Raw genomic sequence first — 15,941 nt, forward strand, 5'->3', positions numbered from 1 at the left:
ACGTGTCAGCTAAACTAGCCGTTGAAGCCATTCAACGTGGCAAAACGACGCCACGTAAGTATTCCGGTGATGACTCATCACCAGAAATATGTCTCTAATATGCCCAAAGACCACTATGAGTGCTCGGAGCTCTATCTAGAGGACTACTATGGGAAAATTGAGATCTTAAGGACTACATTGTGTATTCATGCGAATCTCAGGACTATTACGGGAATTTACTCTATGATTAAGACTTGATGAGATTCCCAAATGTCATAAAATCTTGGGTTGAACCAAGACACACTCATGATCTTTTACAAACACCATTTCCCATCAATAACCTTTTTCTTTTTATTTTTATTTTTTTTCATGGTACAGAGTTACCCTTCAATTCTGCCAAACATACAAGTATGAAATACCCATCTGAATCTCACATCCCTAAATATGTTAAACTGATTTTAAAAAAACGTCGATTCTGGCTTCCAGGGGGGTGGCAATTGGCAAAACATTCAATATAAAAGGACCTCGCAATGTCCACACTCAACTCATCCATGGGTCAAGTCAACCAAGCAAGAACTGCTAATACTTGCGTGAATTCAAGCGCTTCTGAAACATGTTTCATTAATTGTAAAGTATCATCAAGCTATTTCTTTTTTGTGTGAAAATAATTTACTTATAAAAGAATAATTATGAAAGGGGTACAAAGCAATCACATATTTACCACAATAACCCTATATATTTAACAATTAACACGGCACGGTATTCTGATTGACATCGGTACAAAAATTATCCCACAGAAGGGTAAATTCTGCAAGAACGAAAGTAAATATAGCTTTCAGCATCAAAAAGCAGGCAAAAGAATTCAAGGCATCTAACCTTTATCAAATAAATTATTTTCTGCAGATTCACCAGGCAAGAATTCTGTACGCAGGACGTTTGATCAAGGATCCCAGTTCCAGCCTCTAATGGCCAACTTGCTGCAATCAGCAGTGGTGGTGCACCGTTCATTGAGGCGGGAATGGGATGCTTGATTACCAAAAGAAACCTCAAAAGCAGTACACTCTTGTGTACTGTGCTGTACTGTACCATATTGCAGCTCACTGCAACATGTGAAAACATGAAGACACTGTATAAGGCAACGAGGACATGACTTCGACAACAAAATATATTGCAGTCCAAGATGAGTCGCTTTTGCAGCAATCGGGCAGGGCAACTCACTCCTATAGCATATATGAACAATTAATAATGGCAGACCACCAGCCACATCATCTTCAAATGTCAAAACCAGGCATTGCAAATTGAGTTGCAAAAGCTTCAACCCGAGCCCGGAGATCAACAACATCCCTACTGCTATCAAGCCCCTTCAAAACTGTCTTCTGCATTTTCCCATGCTCCCTCTGCAATACGTTTGCAAGTTGCGCGGCTCTAAACAGAAATTCAGCCATTGTCTCAAAATCAGCTTCTAAACATCCTCTTGAAGTCATGGCAGGGGTACCTGAGTAATAGAAAATAAAATTCGTCCGCAGGGTAAGTATATCAGATCAAGCATGCCAAGCAAACAAAACATTCAAGATTGAGATGTAATGAACCATCACTTACCTATTCTTACACCTCCGGGAATAATAACTCCATTGTCACCAAAAATAGCAATCTTATTCAAAGTAATATGACATGCCTCACAGACCTTCTCATAAAATTTACCTGCAAACCAAAGAGAACAAAAAAATAAATAAATAAAAATTAACCTGAAATTTACAAACTCTACAAGCAAAACTTTGAGATTGTAAAGTACTTAAGAAAGTCATCCAAGAAAGAAAAACTGTCATAAAAGTAGAAGTTCAACAATGCAAACTAGCTAATTGAGTCTAGTTGAGATGTAATGTAAGCATTATCAAACAAAGAAGCAACCAACATTAGATCATAATATGAGACAGTCATACAATACCTGTCAATCCAAGAGGCCTTAAATCCCAAAGCACTAAGTGGTTGTCTGTACCCCCAGTTACTAGGCGGCATTTCCTTCTCAATAAAGCAGATGCTAAGGCCTGAGCATTTTTCTTCACTTGATGCATGTATGCCTTATACTCAGGAGTAGCCACTTGTTTTAAAGCTATAGCAAGAGCAGCAATATGGTTATTGTGTGGGCCCCCTTGCAACGATGGAAAAACAGCAAAATTTATCTTTTCCTCAAAGTCATACTGATCACTTTCATTTCCCTGACTTAGCAGAATCCCTCTCTTCCTTGGTTTTGCACCCTTCCGATAAAAAATTATGCCTCCCCTTGGACCACGAAGACTCTTGTGAGTTGTTGAAGTAACAATATCACAATAGTCAAAAGGGTTTGAACATTCCTGTGGAGATAACAAAACCATAAAAATAAAGCAAGCCAAAGATAAGTGTTTCTTCAAAACAACAGATAGGGGCCATAAATGCAAGCTAAGCTACCATAAATAATGCATTAAGTAAAACAACTACTTAAAAGCAACAGAAGGATGATTTTTTCACACCTTGGCTGCAATTAGCCCACTTATTTGTGCCATATCACACATCAAAACAGCTCCACATTTATCCGCAATGTGCCTAAACCTTGAGTAATCCCATTCTCGAGGGTACGAACTCCCACCGCAAATAAGTATCTTGGGACGAAAATCAAGCGCCCTCTCCTCAAGCTTCTCATAATCAACATACCCAGTTTGTGGGTTCACCTTATAAGGCAAGCTCTCAAAGAAAATCGAGGCACCGGAAACTTTCTTCCCATTGGGAGTATAGTAACCATGGCTAGTGTTCCCTCCAGAGGGTGTATCCAACCCCATGATACGATCACCGGGCAATAGCAACCCGGTGTAAACTGCGAAATTCGCAGAGGTACACGAATATGGCTGAACATTGACACCCCAACACTTGGGGTCAAGATTAAACGCAAGCAAAGCACGCTCACAACACAAGGTTTCAATCTCATCGATATATTGGTTACCTCCATAGTAGCGAGCACCGGGCATTCCCTCGGAGTACTTGTTAGTCAAATGGCTCCCAAGAGCTTCCATAACGGCTTTGCATACAAAATTCTCGGAGGCGATCAATTCAATCCCTCTGTACTGCCTTCTCTTCTCCTTCTCCATTATGTCGAAGACGTCGGGGTCCGCAAGCTGCAAGGATTGGTTCCCCCATGAGCGAACCAAAGCTCTCCGTGCCTCGAGATCAGATTCGTGGGAAACGGAAACCCTCTTGGAGGAAGAGATTGAGGAAGAGGATGAGGAATCGCAATCTCTTCGCCTCTTGAGGCACATTGAGTGGCCTAGGATGCGAAATTCCTCGACGTCCCTGTCGTCTTCATCGTCGGCGGCGTCGTTGAACTCGGAATCGTGGTTGCCGTTATCGGTGGCTGTTTGGGGCTCGAGGAGCTGGAGGGGAACCGGAGGGAGAGGGTGGGAAGGGTCACGGAGGCTGGATTCGAGCTGGAGGGTGATAGATTCGTCGGGGATTGGAGGGCGGCGTGGCGGCGACGCGTGAGAGGATGAGAAGCCGAGCGACAAATTGGAGTGGGGATGAGACAAGTCCATGGATGAAAGTAAAATTGAGATTGATATGAAGTATGAACTAGGAGTGAGAGGCTAGGGTCATTGATTGAAGTGTTTGGGGGAAGATGGAGATTGAAATTGAAAACCCAAACCCTAACCCTATTGAGAGGGGAAGGGAACAAAACGGATGAATAGAGGGAGAGGGGGTGGATTTGACAGAGAAGGATGGTCGATGCCTGTCTTCGCCCTTCGGGGGATGTACCTGGACGCTGCTGCTTCTGCCTTCTATTTTAGATTTTTTTTTTTTTTTTTAGTTAAAAATGATAGTTTAATACTTGATAGTTTATTTATTTAACTTGATACATCAGCTAATATATTGTTTTGCAAAAATTTATACTAATAATAGAAATTTCTTATATATTTATACATATTTATTCTTATACATGCATGGCTATCTAATTTTATCTAATTCGATCAAATCCGTAGCAAATTTGAAATAAGGCGTGCGATCAATCTGCAATATATATATATATATTATAAAAAGATATTATAAGTGAGTGTTAAACTAATGGCCTCTCACTTAATACAAAAATTTTTATTATTGAGTCAAAATCATCAATTAATAATTTTACACTTTTATTTATATAAAACTAATTCTATTTTAGGCTCAATTTTATAGAAATGGATCCTATATGAGCGCTTTTCTTCGATATGAAATCAAGGGGGACTAGACATGTATGTGGGGCAGATTTTTGGCAGCTTTTGGGAGAAGAACACGGACCGTCCGAGTTCTTTGTTACTGAATTTTTCTCAACCAAATCGCATGGTCCGATTTGGGAGGGTGTAGGAAACAAATTTTGGTGCGTATAAATCGGACCCTGCGTGTTGCTTGAGTTGGAAGAACAAGTCGAACGGTCCGAGTTGCATGTTGAGAGTGTGAGTTAAAGAAGACTGAAGTCGGACCATCCGTTTTGGCTAGGGGTGGCTATGTTTTTTATGAACTGGGAAATGAAAACGCATGGTCCGATTTGGTTGTTTAATATTTTTTTCAATGAAGTTAACCTAGTCGAAGGGTCCGAGTTGAGTATAGAGGGCTATATAAAAGTGTGTAGCGAGTTAGTGGTAGGTTACCCGTCTTCTTCCCCTCCTTCAGCGGCTGCTTCCTCTGTTTCATTTTTTTGGGTCTCTTTCATACTTGTTTTAAACCAAAGAAGTTAGTAGTTAAGATTATGCTCTTTTTTTGGTGATTGAGAGAAATGAGTGACAAAGTATTACTAAAGGTGTATTATTTTGGTCAGATCTTATTACAAACGTCTGAAGGAGTAAAGTTTATTTGTGAAAATCCACTAGATGTTGTTATTCCTTTTATCATCTCATTTGAAGAGCTCAAATGTGTGATCTGTGAGAAGATTGATTCTGAGAGGGCAAAAAAAATATCATGTATTCTATATAGATATCCCATACCGGTATTTGGTGGGTTCGTCCAATTCCAAACCAGATATGTGACGGACGAAGCGAGCATGCAGGAGATGTTTTCAATGTATATTGAAAATCGGGCTCAGATCTCGTTCATCGAGTTGTATGTTGAGTTTGAACAATCTGAGGCCGACCGAAATATTCTACAGGAAGATTATAATAGTGACAGTGAAGAAGAGTTCGAAAGCAACTATGAATGTGTTGGTCCAGATGGAGATGAAGATCAAGGTGACGGAACTATGGATCCAGATGTGACAGAGGTGGCAAATGCACTCGCAAACGATATGCCGTTTGGGGAGCCATCATTCATGCGAGCTCTGGACTTGGAAGCCATGCATGTTCCGAAGTTTCCGGAATATATGACTGCAGGTACGTAATTCGTCGGATTAGTTTTTTTTATTTAGTTATTGAATTATTTATGAATGAATTAGTATTTATTAACCTTTATTTAAGCATGCGTTGATGTCATGTATGTGTTAGAGGTTGAACCGGTTGACCCGATCCTATGTAAATAAAAAATAAAAAATACTAAGAAGTTTAAAAAATAAAAGTGAAAGGCCTGTGTTTACTAACATTTGAAGAATATCATGTTATTTTAAACCAATATGGAACATAGAAGTAAATATTTTATTATTATTCATGTTATACACTACAAGTATTTGTTAGAAAATAATAACATAATTCTCTGCATTATGAATATGAAACATAACGTGAGTTTGTAAATATTATTTAGAGAACCGGACCGATTAGTATTTGGTTCATCGGACATCGGGGTGACGGTCGAACTGGCTGGTCTGGTCCGGTTTTTTACATCTGACGTTCATGTCCTTATTTTGTGAAAAAAGTGACATATGTAACATGATGTTAGGGTTAGATTTATATCATACTTGATGCAGTGAATATTGATTTATCTCGGTTTTGAAATATCTATGTATTTATTTAATTTTTTCCCATGCTGGTTGTCCCGGCAGAAGTTCCTATTGTCGCAGATGGTGAATTTGCTGTTGGGATGGAGTTCAGTTCCCAGGAAGCTGTTATTAAGGCGATAAAAGAGTATACCATACGACGAAGCGTAAACTACCGGGTGTATGAGTCTGAGCCGTTGACATTTTACGCCAAGTGTACACAGTATGGGTCAGGGTGTGATTGGCTTATCAGGGTTAGTCTGATCAGCAGGAAGTATTGTTGGGTTGTAAGGAGGTATAATGGTAGTCACACCTGTACCAGAGCCACCATTTCACAGGACCATTCGAAGCTGGACTCCATCACAATTGCAGAAGCAATAAAGCCATTGGTTGAGGCTGACCCCTCCTTAAAGGTAAAATCGGTTATAGCAGAAGTGCAATCGAAGTTCAACTACACCGTTAGTTATCGGAAAGCATGGTTGGCTAAGCAAAGGGCAGTAGAAAAAATATTTGGAGGTTGGAAAGTATCGTACGAAGCGTTGCCTATATGGTTTGAGGCCATGGGTCATAAGGAGCCATCAGCTGTTGTCCATTTTGAGACTATGCCTGCATATCAAGGCAATGACTTGGTCAGTGATATTCGGGTACTGCATAGAGTATTTTGGAGTTATTACCCCTGCATCAGGGCATTCAGATATTGTAAGCCAGTTGTCCAGGTGGATGGGACTCACTTGTACCGAAAGTATAAGGGTTGTCTACTAGTCGCCGTTTCATAGGATGGCAACAACAATATCGTCCCAATTGCGTTTGCTATTGTCGAGGGAGAGACTTCTGATGCATGGCACTTTTTCCTTAGTAACTTGCGTCAACATGTTGTCACTCGGGATGGTGTTGAACTAATATCCGACCGACACGAATCCATCAATGCAACTGTGGAATGCAGTAACGGAGCTTGGTCACCTCCTAGAGCTTTTCATATGTTTTGCATCAGGCATATAGAGTCGAATTTTTTGAGAAAGTTCAAGGCACCGTACCTCCAAAAATTGATCGTCAACATTGGTAACCTTTAATTTTTGTTTTATTAAGTTAATAACATAGTTACCTTCAAAAGTTTATTTGACGTATGTTTTTGTCCCTTTTATATGTTGTTATCGTTCAGGATATTCAAGGACGGTGCGGGAGTATGAAGTGCGTTACCAGCGGTTACGGGAACGGGGTGAGGCGTATACAAACTGGTTAAACCGAATTCCTCGCGAACAGTACGCGTTGGCATTTGATGGTGGCTACCGATGGGGTCACATGACGACGAATCTAGTGGAATGCATCAATTCAGTATTGAAGGGTGCACGCAATCTCCCCATCACCGCTCTTGTGAAGGCAACATTCTACAGGCTTAATGAGTTGTTCACCCGAAAAAGAACGGAAGCAGAAGCCCGAATTAATGCTGGCCATATGTTTTCTGATGTGGTGACGTCAAAGTTGCATGCAAACCAACTTGCATCAGGAAACATTCAGGTTAGTTGCTTTGACCGGCAAAACGAGGTCTTCGAGGTGCGTGAGATGCCAAGTGGATTGGAATTTGCAGTCGACCTACAAGGCCTTAGATGTGACTGTGGTGAGTTCCAGGTGAACCAGATTCCCTGTAGACATGTGTTCGCATGTTGTGCCAACCAGCGACTGGATTGGCAAGTGTATGTGCATGATGTTTACAAGATGGACCAAGTTCGGCGGGTGTAGCGAGCAAGGTTTAGGCCACTAGGTAATCCTACTACATGGCCTGCTTACAACGGACCTCGGTTCGTACCGAATCCGTACATGAGACGTGTTACGAAAGGTCGCCCCAGGATGACGCGCTTCCTGAATGAGATGGACACGCGAATGTTGTGTCGTCCTAGGCGATGCAGGCTATGTGGGGCTGAGAGACACAGCCGTAGCAGATGCCGTCAGTCAGCGGGCGCAAATACCAATAGAGATGCTCAGTAGATTCTTATTCTAATATGATATTATATATGTAGCATCATATAATATGATAAGACTTGTTCCATCTGACTTAACAACGTATGTTATATGTAACATTGTATAATGTATCATGAATTCTCCTATTGAGTTAACATCACCTGAGATATGACATTATAATAAATTATGACGACCTAGCATTATAAGATATCTGTAGCAGTATATAGTACGACATCACTTGTCCACCTGTGTTAATTTGATATGATAACAATAGTAATATATTCACTTCATTAATACGTAAAATACTCTCAGCATACAAAGTAACCAGACCATAGTCCAACTAAATAATACATAAGGACCACCACATACAAAGATCTTTAAACATAGTCCAGTTCATTAATACGTACATAAGTTAATTACACCACAACTATTTTCTCATTGACCACTTTACATCCTTCACAAAGTCTTTGCATTTCTTGGCGGCCTTTTTGAACACAGATGGAGTGTAGCGATTAGCGCTACGACGTGGAGGATCAATCGTCAGATTGTAACCTTTGGCGTTGTCATCCGGAGTGCGTGCCTGACCTGGATACAATTTGATAAACACAATTAAATATAGTCCATTGTTTCCTCAAGGCAACATAGATACCACATATCATTCAAGAAAAACCAAACAGAGATACCATTTATGACCACAAAATAAATAAGTAATCTATCATGTAAAGCAAAATACTCAATATAAATACCATCATTACGGGACTCTTCGTCCTCATCGAACTCCTCTATTTCATCATCCTCATCATCCGGGTTGTCCACTAGATACGCATCGGTCTCGTGCCCGAGTGTATTAGCATTCTCTCCAATTCTCCCCATGGATACACGGTTCGGATTTTAACTATTAAGAACTCCGCGTCCACCGTCACTCCTACTAGAGTCAACAGATACGAATCCTCCGGAAGCAACCGATGAGGTATGGTCCGGATACCTCGCATCCAACGAATACCTCCCTGGCAGTAACTCAGTTTGATGGCCATATTGTGACTGTCCTGCATCTCCAGCCATAAGCCCAAGCAACTGGCTAAAAGAACCACCCTCGCCTGGTTCAAACTGTGACATACCCCAATATTGTTGATGCTGTGGAAATGAAGGGTTGAAATATGTTTGAGGTTCATACTGGCCTGAGAACTGAGGTTGTTCCTATGGAAGCGGATTTGGAGGTGGTATCTGAGGCGAATTTGGCTCCTGTTCTTCATTGTCATCATCCATATCCTGAACACCCTCATCCATATCCTGATTTCCCTCATCCGTATCCTGATTACCCTCATCCAAATCCTGACTACCCTCATCATTCTCTTCACCCACAAGATTCGACAAATTCAACCGGTCCCCAAATTTTCCTCGGTACCAATGCATGTAAGTATCCAACGGATGCTGTGAAGGCACGGGAAGCTCAGAAAGAACGTGGTGATACCTGTTTGTCCAATGCATCACCCAACTGTAATGAGTCGGTGTCGTGGCCCAGTTAAGATTCTTAGGACCAGTCAGGACTTCTCCATGCGCCTTGTCCAGATTCCGCTCCTCATGAGGTACTCCCTGAACGAAACCTAATTGTCACCTAATCCTATCGGTAGCATGCCACTCGACACATCCAAATGACACCAAAGGAACTGTAGCGCTCCAGACAACCGAGTGCATATAGATTTCAGCAGAAATTATGTTCGAATCCACGCGATCCACACCATACGCAACCCACACAAACTGAAAAGAATAAAGGAAACTCATGATTACAACCCACATAACAATCACATTAACAATGGTTCATAAGATTTACGCAGGCACTAAACAGGAAACTAAAACTATTTTAATGAAAATTCATCTGGCTTTCCTGAAGTTCATCAAAGGCCTTCCTAAAGTCAGCTAGCTTCATATATTTATATCGTCGGTCACTACGCTCCCAGTTCCGCCACCTAACACGATACATTTAATATTGTCAACTGAGTTATAAATATTAAGATAGGGGTACATTTAATCATAATATTACCTGTTTGCTAGCGAAAAACTGCGGGGCTCCCTAGGTACCGGCGATAGATACGGCAGTCAGATCCAAGCCCAACCGAGCAGAAGTGTTAGTGGACCATCTATTTCCTTAAAGTCAACTCGAGATGCCCGGCATAACGCCCTGTAGAGGTGTGCTAGGCATGCGGATCCCCAACTGTATTGTATAATGCTACCAAATTCACGAAGCAAGGGTAGAAACTTCCAGTGCACACCTGCCCCTGATTTATCCCCAAACAAGATCGTCCCGATAAGCAACATAATGTGGCACTTGACATACCTCTGTATACCAATTTCATCAGTCAACTATAAATTTTCTTTAAGATCCCGCAGCGATGTCAATTTTATGCAGCTGCCTCTACAGTCCGACTTACGAGGTGCAACCCCGAACTGATGCAAACACTCCGCCTCCAAGGCTTCGAAACTACTCATTGTCATCTCCGTAACTGGAAGTCCATCAGTCGGAAGACCAAGAATTAGAGCCACATCTTCAAGAGTCACGGCACATTCACCAATGGGAAGATGAAACGTATGTGTGTCGGGGTGCCACCGCTCGATTAGAGCATTCACCAGTGCCTTTTGACATTGGACTACCCCAATCTGTGATGCATGATAAAAGTCGGTAACTCGTAAGTGCTCCTCCACCCTATCATTGTACCGATCCGGAGGAACTGGGTGGTCACATGTCAACATTCTCAGCTTCTACAAAAAAACATAACAAAGTATGCGTCAACTTCTTAACAGTTACTAACTCACTACTAAAATAAAATAATTTTTTAACGACAACAACTAAAACAATAAATAAACCCCTACCAAAATAAAATAAATATCATGGTTACAAAATTTGCACAAATAACTCAACAAGAAACAAGTTACTACCATAAATTCATCTTCTAAATCCTTATAAAATAGATAATTCTAATTTCTAAAATTAATTATTAACCCTAATTATTCATAACTTACTACTAATAATAATAATAACCAATACATAAATACATAATCAAAACTCTTTGCAATAACACATTTATCCTGAATAATATCTAATATTAATTAGTCATGTACTATTATTTAAACATATTTTCTCCAATTATAAATAATAATAATAATCACGCTATGCCTAAATTCTTTTTCTAACAACATTCATAACAACTAACTAACTTGCTAACAATAAAAATTACAATTAAAAATTTTAAATTATTCCTAAAGTAAGACCAACAGTTTCTCACAACAACAATAACATTTACCTTCATTCATTACAATTATAATTAATTATGTTAAAAAGATTTTAAAAAAAATTAACCCTATTTTCAATAATGATTATAAAAAAAATTGAGCTATTGGGCTCTCCTTTTTAATTTGGTTATATTTATACTAAATAATAATTATAATACAAAAAATTAAAAAATCCCAAAAAAAAAAATTTACGTCCTCTATTAAACTAAAACCCTAACATTCATCTGTGTACATTTTAAAATGTAGCAACTAACAAAATAATAATGATTAACTTACTAACAATAATATTTACCACTAAAAATTAATTAAAAATTGTCTAAAAAATTTAAAAAGATCATATAAATGCTGGAAAATACTAATAATCATTTTATTTATATTTCTAATTTGCACTTCTAATAATAATAACAACCATAAGAAGTAAATAGTTTACAATATAAAATATTAAAAAATTCCAAAAAAAATTTACGTCCTCTATTAAACTAATCACCTAACAGTCATTTATTTACATTTTAAAATGTACCAACTAACAAAATAATAATAATTAATTTACTAACAATAATATCTACCACTAAAAATTAATTAAAAAATGTCTAAAAAATTAAAAAAATTCATATAAATATTAGAAAATACTAATAATCATTTTATTTATATTTCTAATTTGCACTTCTAATAATAACAACCATAAGAAGTAAATATTTTACAATAATAATTTTAAATAAAAAAATTTAAAATATTAAAAAACAACTTACATAATCAGAATGACTGAGATAATGCATAACATGAAGCTCAGGTCGATCAACATCCTTAATTTTATTCTTCTTTGGCATGCTTTTAACTCTTCAACCATGCACAGCTGAGAGGTGGGAGAAGAAGAACAATGGGGCTTCAAGCTGAAAATGAAATGTGAGAGAGTGATATTTTCGGATGGTGAGATGGGTGAATGCATGAGTAAGTGTTTGGTTTCAGAGCACCGTTTGGGGAGCTGCTGCAACGCGACGCGTGTCCTTCCCGATATGAAATCAGACCGTGCGTGTGCTAGTCCTGAAATCGGACGGTCCGTGAGGTTCTTAGAACTCGGAGGGTCCAAGTTGTGAGAAGCCTGACACCACAACCTCGTGCAGCCCCTATCTCCCCCATAATGGTGTCCAACTCCACTCCATCTCCAATATTGAAAATAAAAAACGTCTATTTTAGTGATATATAAATACAACATTATATCACAATATTTTATTTGTGTTATTAATTTAAACAAAAAATTTTATATATAATTGAACATTTAATAGTTATATTGTGTATGAAACGATTGTGTTGTTTGTAAGATGATTATGTTGTTTATATTAAAACATTTAATTTACATACTCATTAGGTTATATAAGATATTGAGAATGAATGAGACAATAAGATGCTGGGTTGAGAAGAGAGAGAGGATGAAAATGATGCCGGGAGAGAATCTGAAACCGACAGCGAATGCTTGATGCACGACAACAACAGAAAACAGATAATTGATTAATCGTACAGTAAGTTGTGCCGTTGTGATGATTCAGTAGATAGATAGAAAAATGAAGGCTACAGATTAAAAAAATTGGGTTATCCATCATGAATTTTAAAAATATTTGTGGTAAATATAAAAAAAGAATAATTATTATTGAACCATATAAGTTATATTCATAAATTATTTACTGTGTATATCTAAAAAGCTCAAAAGAATTGAATTTATTAAAAACACTCATATAATAATATTATATATTTGTAAAAAACTCGCAAAAAAATTAAATATTCATAAATTACATGTGAAGTAAAATTAGAATTAAATTATTCTCAACCTACCAATAAAATTAAATTTTAATAACAAATTTCATTTAAATCTTATCCTATCCTATCTCACCTCTAAATAGAATCACTGGCTTCTTCCAACTACTCAAATTTACTATTTGGATATACGAGACAAAACTTTACTTGCGTAAAGGATATAATAATCCTTGTAAACTCCCTCAATCCTAAATATATTACAGGTCAGCAAATTTCAGATGGATCTGACCTACACCATTGTCGTCTATTTAGTATTTACAATTTTACATGAATAATGGAAATCCATTGCACAAGTCAATTACTAGTAACATTGATCTTATCACGTTTGTCTTTTTAAATGCAATCCATAAATTGTTTACCTTTCTTCTTGGGTCGTGCATGCCCAAGACTCCAAGCCTTCAGAGTAGTGAGAGTACGAAGGATCCGACTTTGTGGATTAACAAAGGCCCATTAATTAAGGCCCAATTGTAAGTTTGTAACGCACAAAAACTGAAACATAAGGCCTAATGGAAGCATCTAAAGTTTTCCCAAAAAAACGAAAACCATAAGCAACTGAAGATTTATCCAAACCAGAAGAAAAAGGGGAAAAAGTTGAACGAGGTGTCCCAAATCCAATTTCCAACTTCCAAAACGAAAAGAAGCGACAATTACGTGACAACACTCCACACTTTATGACGTTATGCTTGTTTTACCTTTGTTTACAAAAGTAGAATTAGTTCATGTTCACGTCATTTACCACCACAAATATAAGTGGTTTATTCTTTTTTTATTGCCATCTACCATAAGAAATTAAGAATGTGTGCGCGTAGAATGCAGTCCAACATTCTCTTAGCGTGCGTTTGGTTACTGGGTGTGTTTACTCAAAGACATAAACATAGAAACACACGTTTTTTATTTAGTTAGTAAGACACAAAATTCTAATGAATACGAGAAGACACAAAGACATACAAAGACATAAAATTTGTGTATAACAAGGGGATAATGCTAGGTAAAAAAAAAAAAAACAGTCAGAATTTGTCTTATTTAGCATTAATTAATTGTCACAACAATTAATGAATGCTAAATAAGGCAAGTTATGCCTGTTTTTGGCTAATTTTCTTTGGTTACCAAACATGGAGGGTGGAATACTAAACTTGAGCACACTATTTTTAACATTTAATTTTCATAATTATATTTCAAATTCTTTTCCTCTCTTTTTATATATTTTCCCTCCCACTTCCAAAATACAGAGAGTTTAACCTCTCATCTTCTCTTCTTGTCACTTCGACCACCACCGCTTCTCCTCCCGTCATACCACTAGTCTGCCGCCGCATCTCTTCCTCCTTTTCTTCCACCCAAATCACTGCCGCCTCTCTTCTTCCTTTCCTTCCACTACCTTTCTTCCACCGCCTCTCCTCCCTTTCTTCCACCCAGACCCCGCTACCACCCCATCCCTTCCTCCCTTTTCTCCTCCCTCACTTTTTTTGTCTCTTCACGGTTATCTCTTCACTGTGTTGTTGCTTCTGCTTCACTTCTCGTCAACAATTCAGATCTGCACACCGTTCTCTCGTCTGTTAGCATCTTTTCAGATTCGTTATCCGTTCTTCCGCACACTGTGTTTTTAGATCCGTACTTTGTAACTATGTTCCAGATCCGTTCTCCCTACTGGCACTATTTTTTTGTTTTTGTATAATTTAATTTTTTATTTGTTTAAATTTTTGTGAAAATAATTTTGTATTAATTTTGTTAGATTGAATTTTTTGGTTGATATTTGTTGGATTAAATTTGTTATTTAGTTTTAGATTATTATTGGTAGTTATTTTTTGTTGAAATGGTGGCTAATTGTTAATGGTGATAGTTTGGTTGAGATAGTAGTTGTGTAGCGGTGGTACTGATAAGATTTGCAATAAGCGTAATATTGAAATTTAACGTGATTGTGATTTGTGTCTTCTGTTTTGTATTTGTATACCAAACAAGTTTAAAAAATTTGTGTCTTGTTGTGTCTGTGTCTTCAGTGTCTATATCTCTATGTCTATGTATTGAAAGATACACAAAACAAACGTAGCCATAGAGCCTGAGGGACGAACTAATTATGCTTTTGTGCATTCTCTGTGTATGTGTCTATGTGCTATAAGGATATCTAACTGATATATGTGGCATAAACGTTCATGAGCATGCATTTGGAACTTAAAGCATTAAACTTGCGATATTGAGATTGATCAACTTGATATCACTTGTTTGGTGTGTATAGGGACCAGATGTCGACTCGCGGACTCGGTCATAGGCGAGATAGAGGCAGAATAGGAAATGCTATTCCCGAACTAAGAAGGGAATAACCCTGTAGATTTCATGGCTGCGATGGAAAACATGGCTGTGGCTATGCAGGCGACAGCCGAAGCGCTGGGACACCAGATGAACAATGGGAACAATGGAAATAATGGCGAAGACGGCCTTATGACGCTTTCCTCTTTTCTAAAGGTTCACCCTCCGACCTTCAGGGGAACCTCAAATCCCACCGAAGCGGATAATTGGATTCAGGCAATGGAACGGGCGCTGCAGGCTCAGCAGGTTTTCGAAGAGCAGTGGGTTGAATTTGGAACTTATCAGCTGCAAGGCGAGGCTCAGTTTTGGTGGCAGGGAACGTGGCGTATCCTGCAGCCAAACGATGTTGTAATCTCTTGGGAAGTGTTCCGCACATAATTTTATAGAAAGTATTTTCCAAGCTCAGTCAGAAACGCCAAAGAACTTGAAACATTTCAATTAAAACAAGGCCAAGTGACTGTTGCTGAGTATAATAACAGATTCTAAGAACTGTGCCGATTTTCTCGCATTTGCCAAGGTGCGCCTGAGGATTTTGCAGAATGGAAGTGCATTAAGTGCGAGGGGGGCTTCGGAGTGATATTCTGAGCTTTGTGGCACTAATAGAGATCAGGGTGTTTTCTAAACTTGTGAACAAGAGCCGAATAGCTGAAGAATGTGTGAGGAACGCAGCCATGGAAAAGAATGATAACCGGGAGTCTCGCCGAAGAGA

At 38.4% G+C, this 15,941-nt stretch overlaps 3 protein-coding genes across 3 annotated transcripts; 2 read left to right on the forward strand and 1 right to left on the reverse strand.

Annotated features, from left to right (window-relative positions):
* Positions 1-695: 695 nt before the first annotated feature.
* Positions 696-3,818, reverse strand: LOC107622966 (serine hydroxymethyltransferase 6). Its single transcript, XM_016325050.3, has 4 exons — positions 2,487-3,818; positions 1,925-2,330; positions 1,579-1,680; positions 696-1,474 (listed from the first exon to the last, which is right to left on the reverse strand). The coding sequence occupies exons 1-4, from the start codon at positions 3,537-3,539 to the stop codon at positions 1,251-1,253; spliced, it is 1,785 nt and encodes a 594-aa protein (XP_016180536.1). The 5' UTR covers positions 3,540-3,818; the 3' UTR covers positions 696-1,250.
* Positions 3,819-4,753: 935 nt separating this feature from the next.
* Positions 4,754-6,640, forward strand: LOC148579154 (uncharacterized). The gene is made up of 3 exons (XM_088488983.1): positions 4,754-5,342; positions 5,945-6,336; positions 6,497-6,640. The coding sequence occupies exons 1-3, from the start codon at positions 4,754-4,756 to the stop codon at positions 6,638-6,640; spliced, it is 1,125 nt and encodes a 374-aa protein (XP_088345109.1).
* Positions 6,641-6,799: 159 nt separating this feature from the next.
* Positions 6,800-7,861, forward strand: LOC148579155 (uncharacterized). Its single transcript, XM_088488989.1, has 3 exons — positions 6,800-6,869; positions 7,038-7,504; positions 7,616-7,861. Exons 1-3 carry the CDS (start codon positions 6,803-6,805, stop codon positions 7,859-7,861), a joined length of 780 nt encoding a protein of 259 aa, XP_088345115.1. The 5' UTR covers positions 6,800-6,802.
* The last annotated feature ends 8,080 nt before the right edge of the window (positions 7,862-15,941 follow it).

This window comes from Arachis ipaensis, chromosome B10 (assembly GCF_059453495.1).
Source record: "Arachis ipaensis isolate K30076 ecotype BB chromosome B10, ASM5945349v1, whole genome shotgun sequence".
NCBI classification, from domain to species: Eukaryota; Viridiplantae; Streptophyta; class Magnoliopsida; order Fabales; family Fabaceae; genus Arachis; species Arachis ipaensis.

Coding starts and splice junctions, on each gene's coding strand:
- LOC107622966 (XM_016325050.3), bottom strand. CDS start 3,539: ATGGACTTGTCTCATCCCCACTCCAATTTGTCGCTCGGCTTCTCATCC. Junction 2,331..2,486: donor GTGGGCTAATTGCAGCCAAG/GTGTGAAAAAAT, acceptor TTATCTCCACAG/GAATGTTCAAACCCTTTTGA. Junction 1,475..1,578: donor TCCCGGAGGTGTAAGAATAG/GTAAGTGATGGT, acceptor TCTATTACTCAG/GTACCCCTGCCATGACTTCA.
- LOC148579154 (XM_088488983.1), top strand. CDS start 4,754: ATGAGTGACAAAGTATTACTAAAGGTGTATTATTTTGGTCAGATCTTA. Junction 5,343..5,944: donor TCCGGAATATATGACTGCAG/GTACGTAATTCG, acceptor TTGTCCCGGCAG/AAGTTCCTATTGTCGCAGAT. Junction 6,337..6,496: donor AATCGAAGTTCAACTACACC/GTTAGTTATCGG, acceptor CTGCATATCAAG/GCAATGACTTGGTCAGTGAT.
- LOC148579155 (XM_088488989.1), top strand. CDS start 6,803: ATGCAACTGTGGAATGCAGTAACGGAGCTTGGTCACCTCCTAGAGCTT. Junction 6,870..7,037: donor TTTCATATGTTTTGCATCAG/GCATATAGAGTC, acceptor GTTATCGTTCAG/GATATTCAAGGACGGTGCGG. Junction 7,505..7,615: donor GTGACTGTGGTGAGTTCCAG/GTGAACCAGATT, acceptor CGGCGGGTGTAG/CGAGCAAGGTTTAGGCCACT.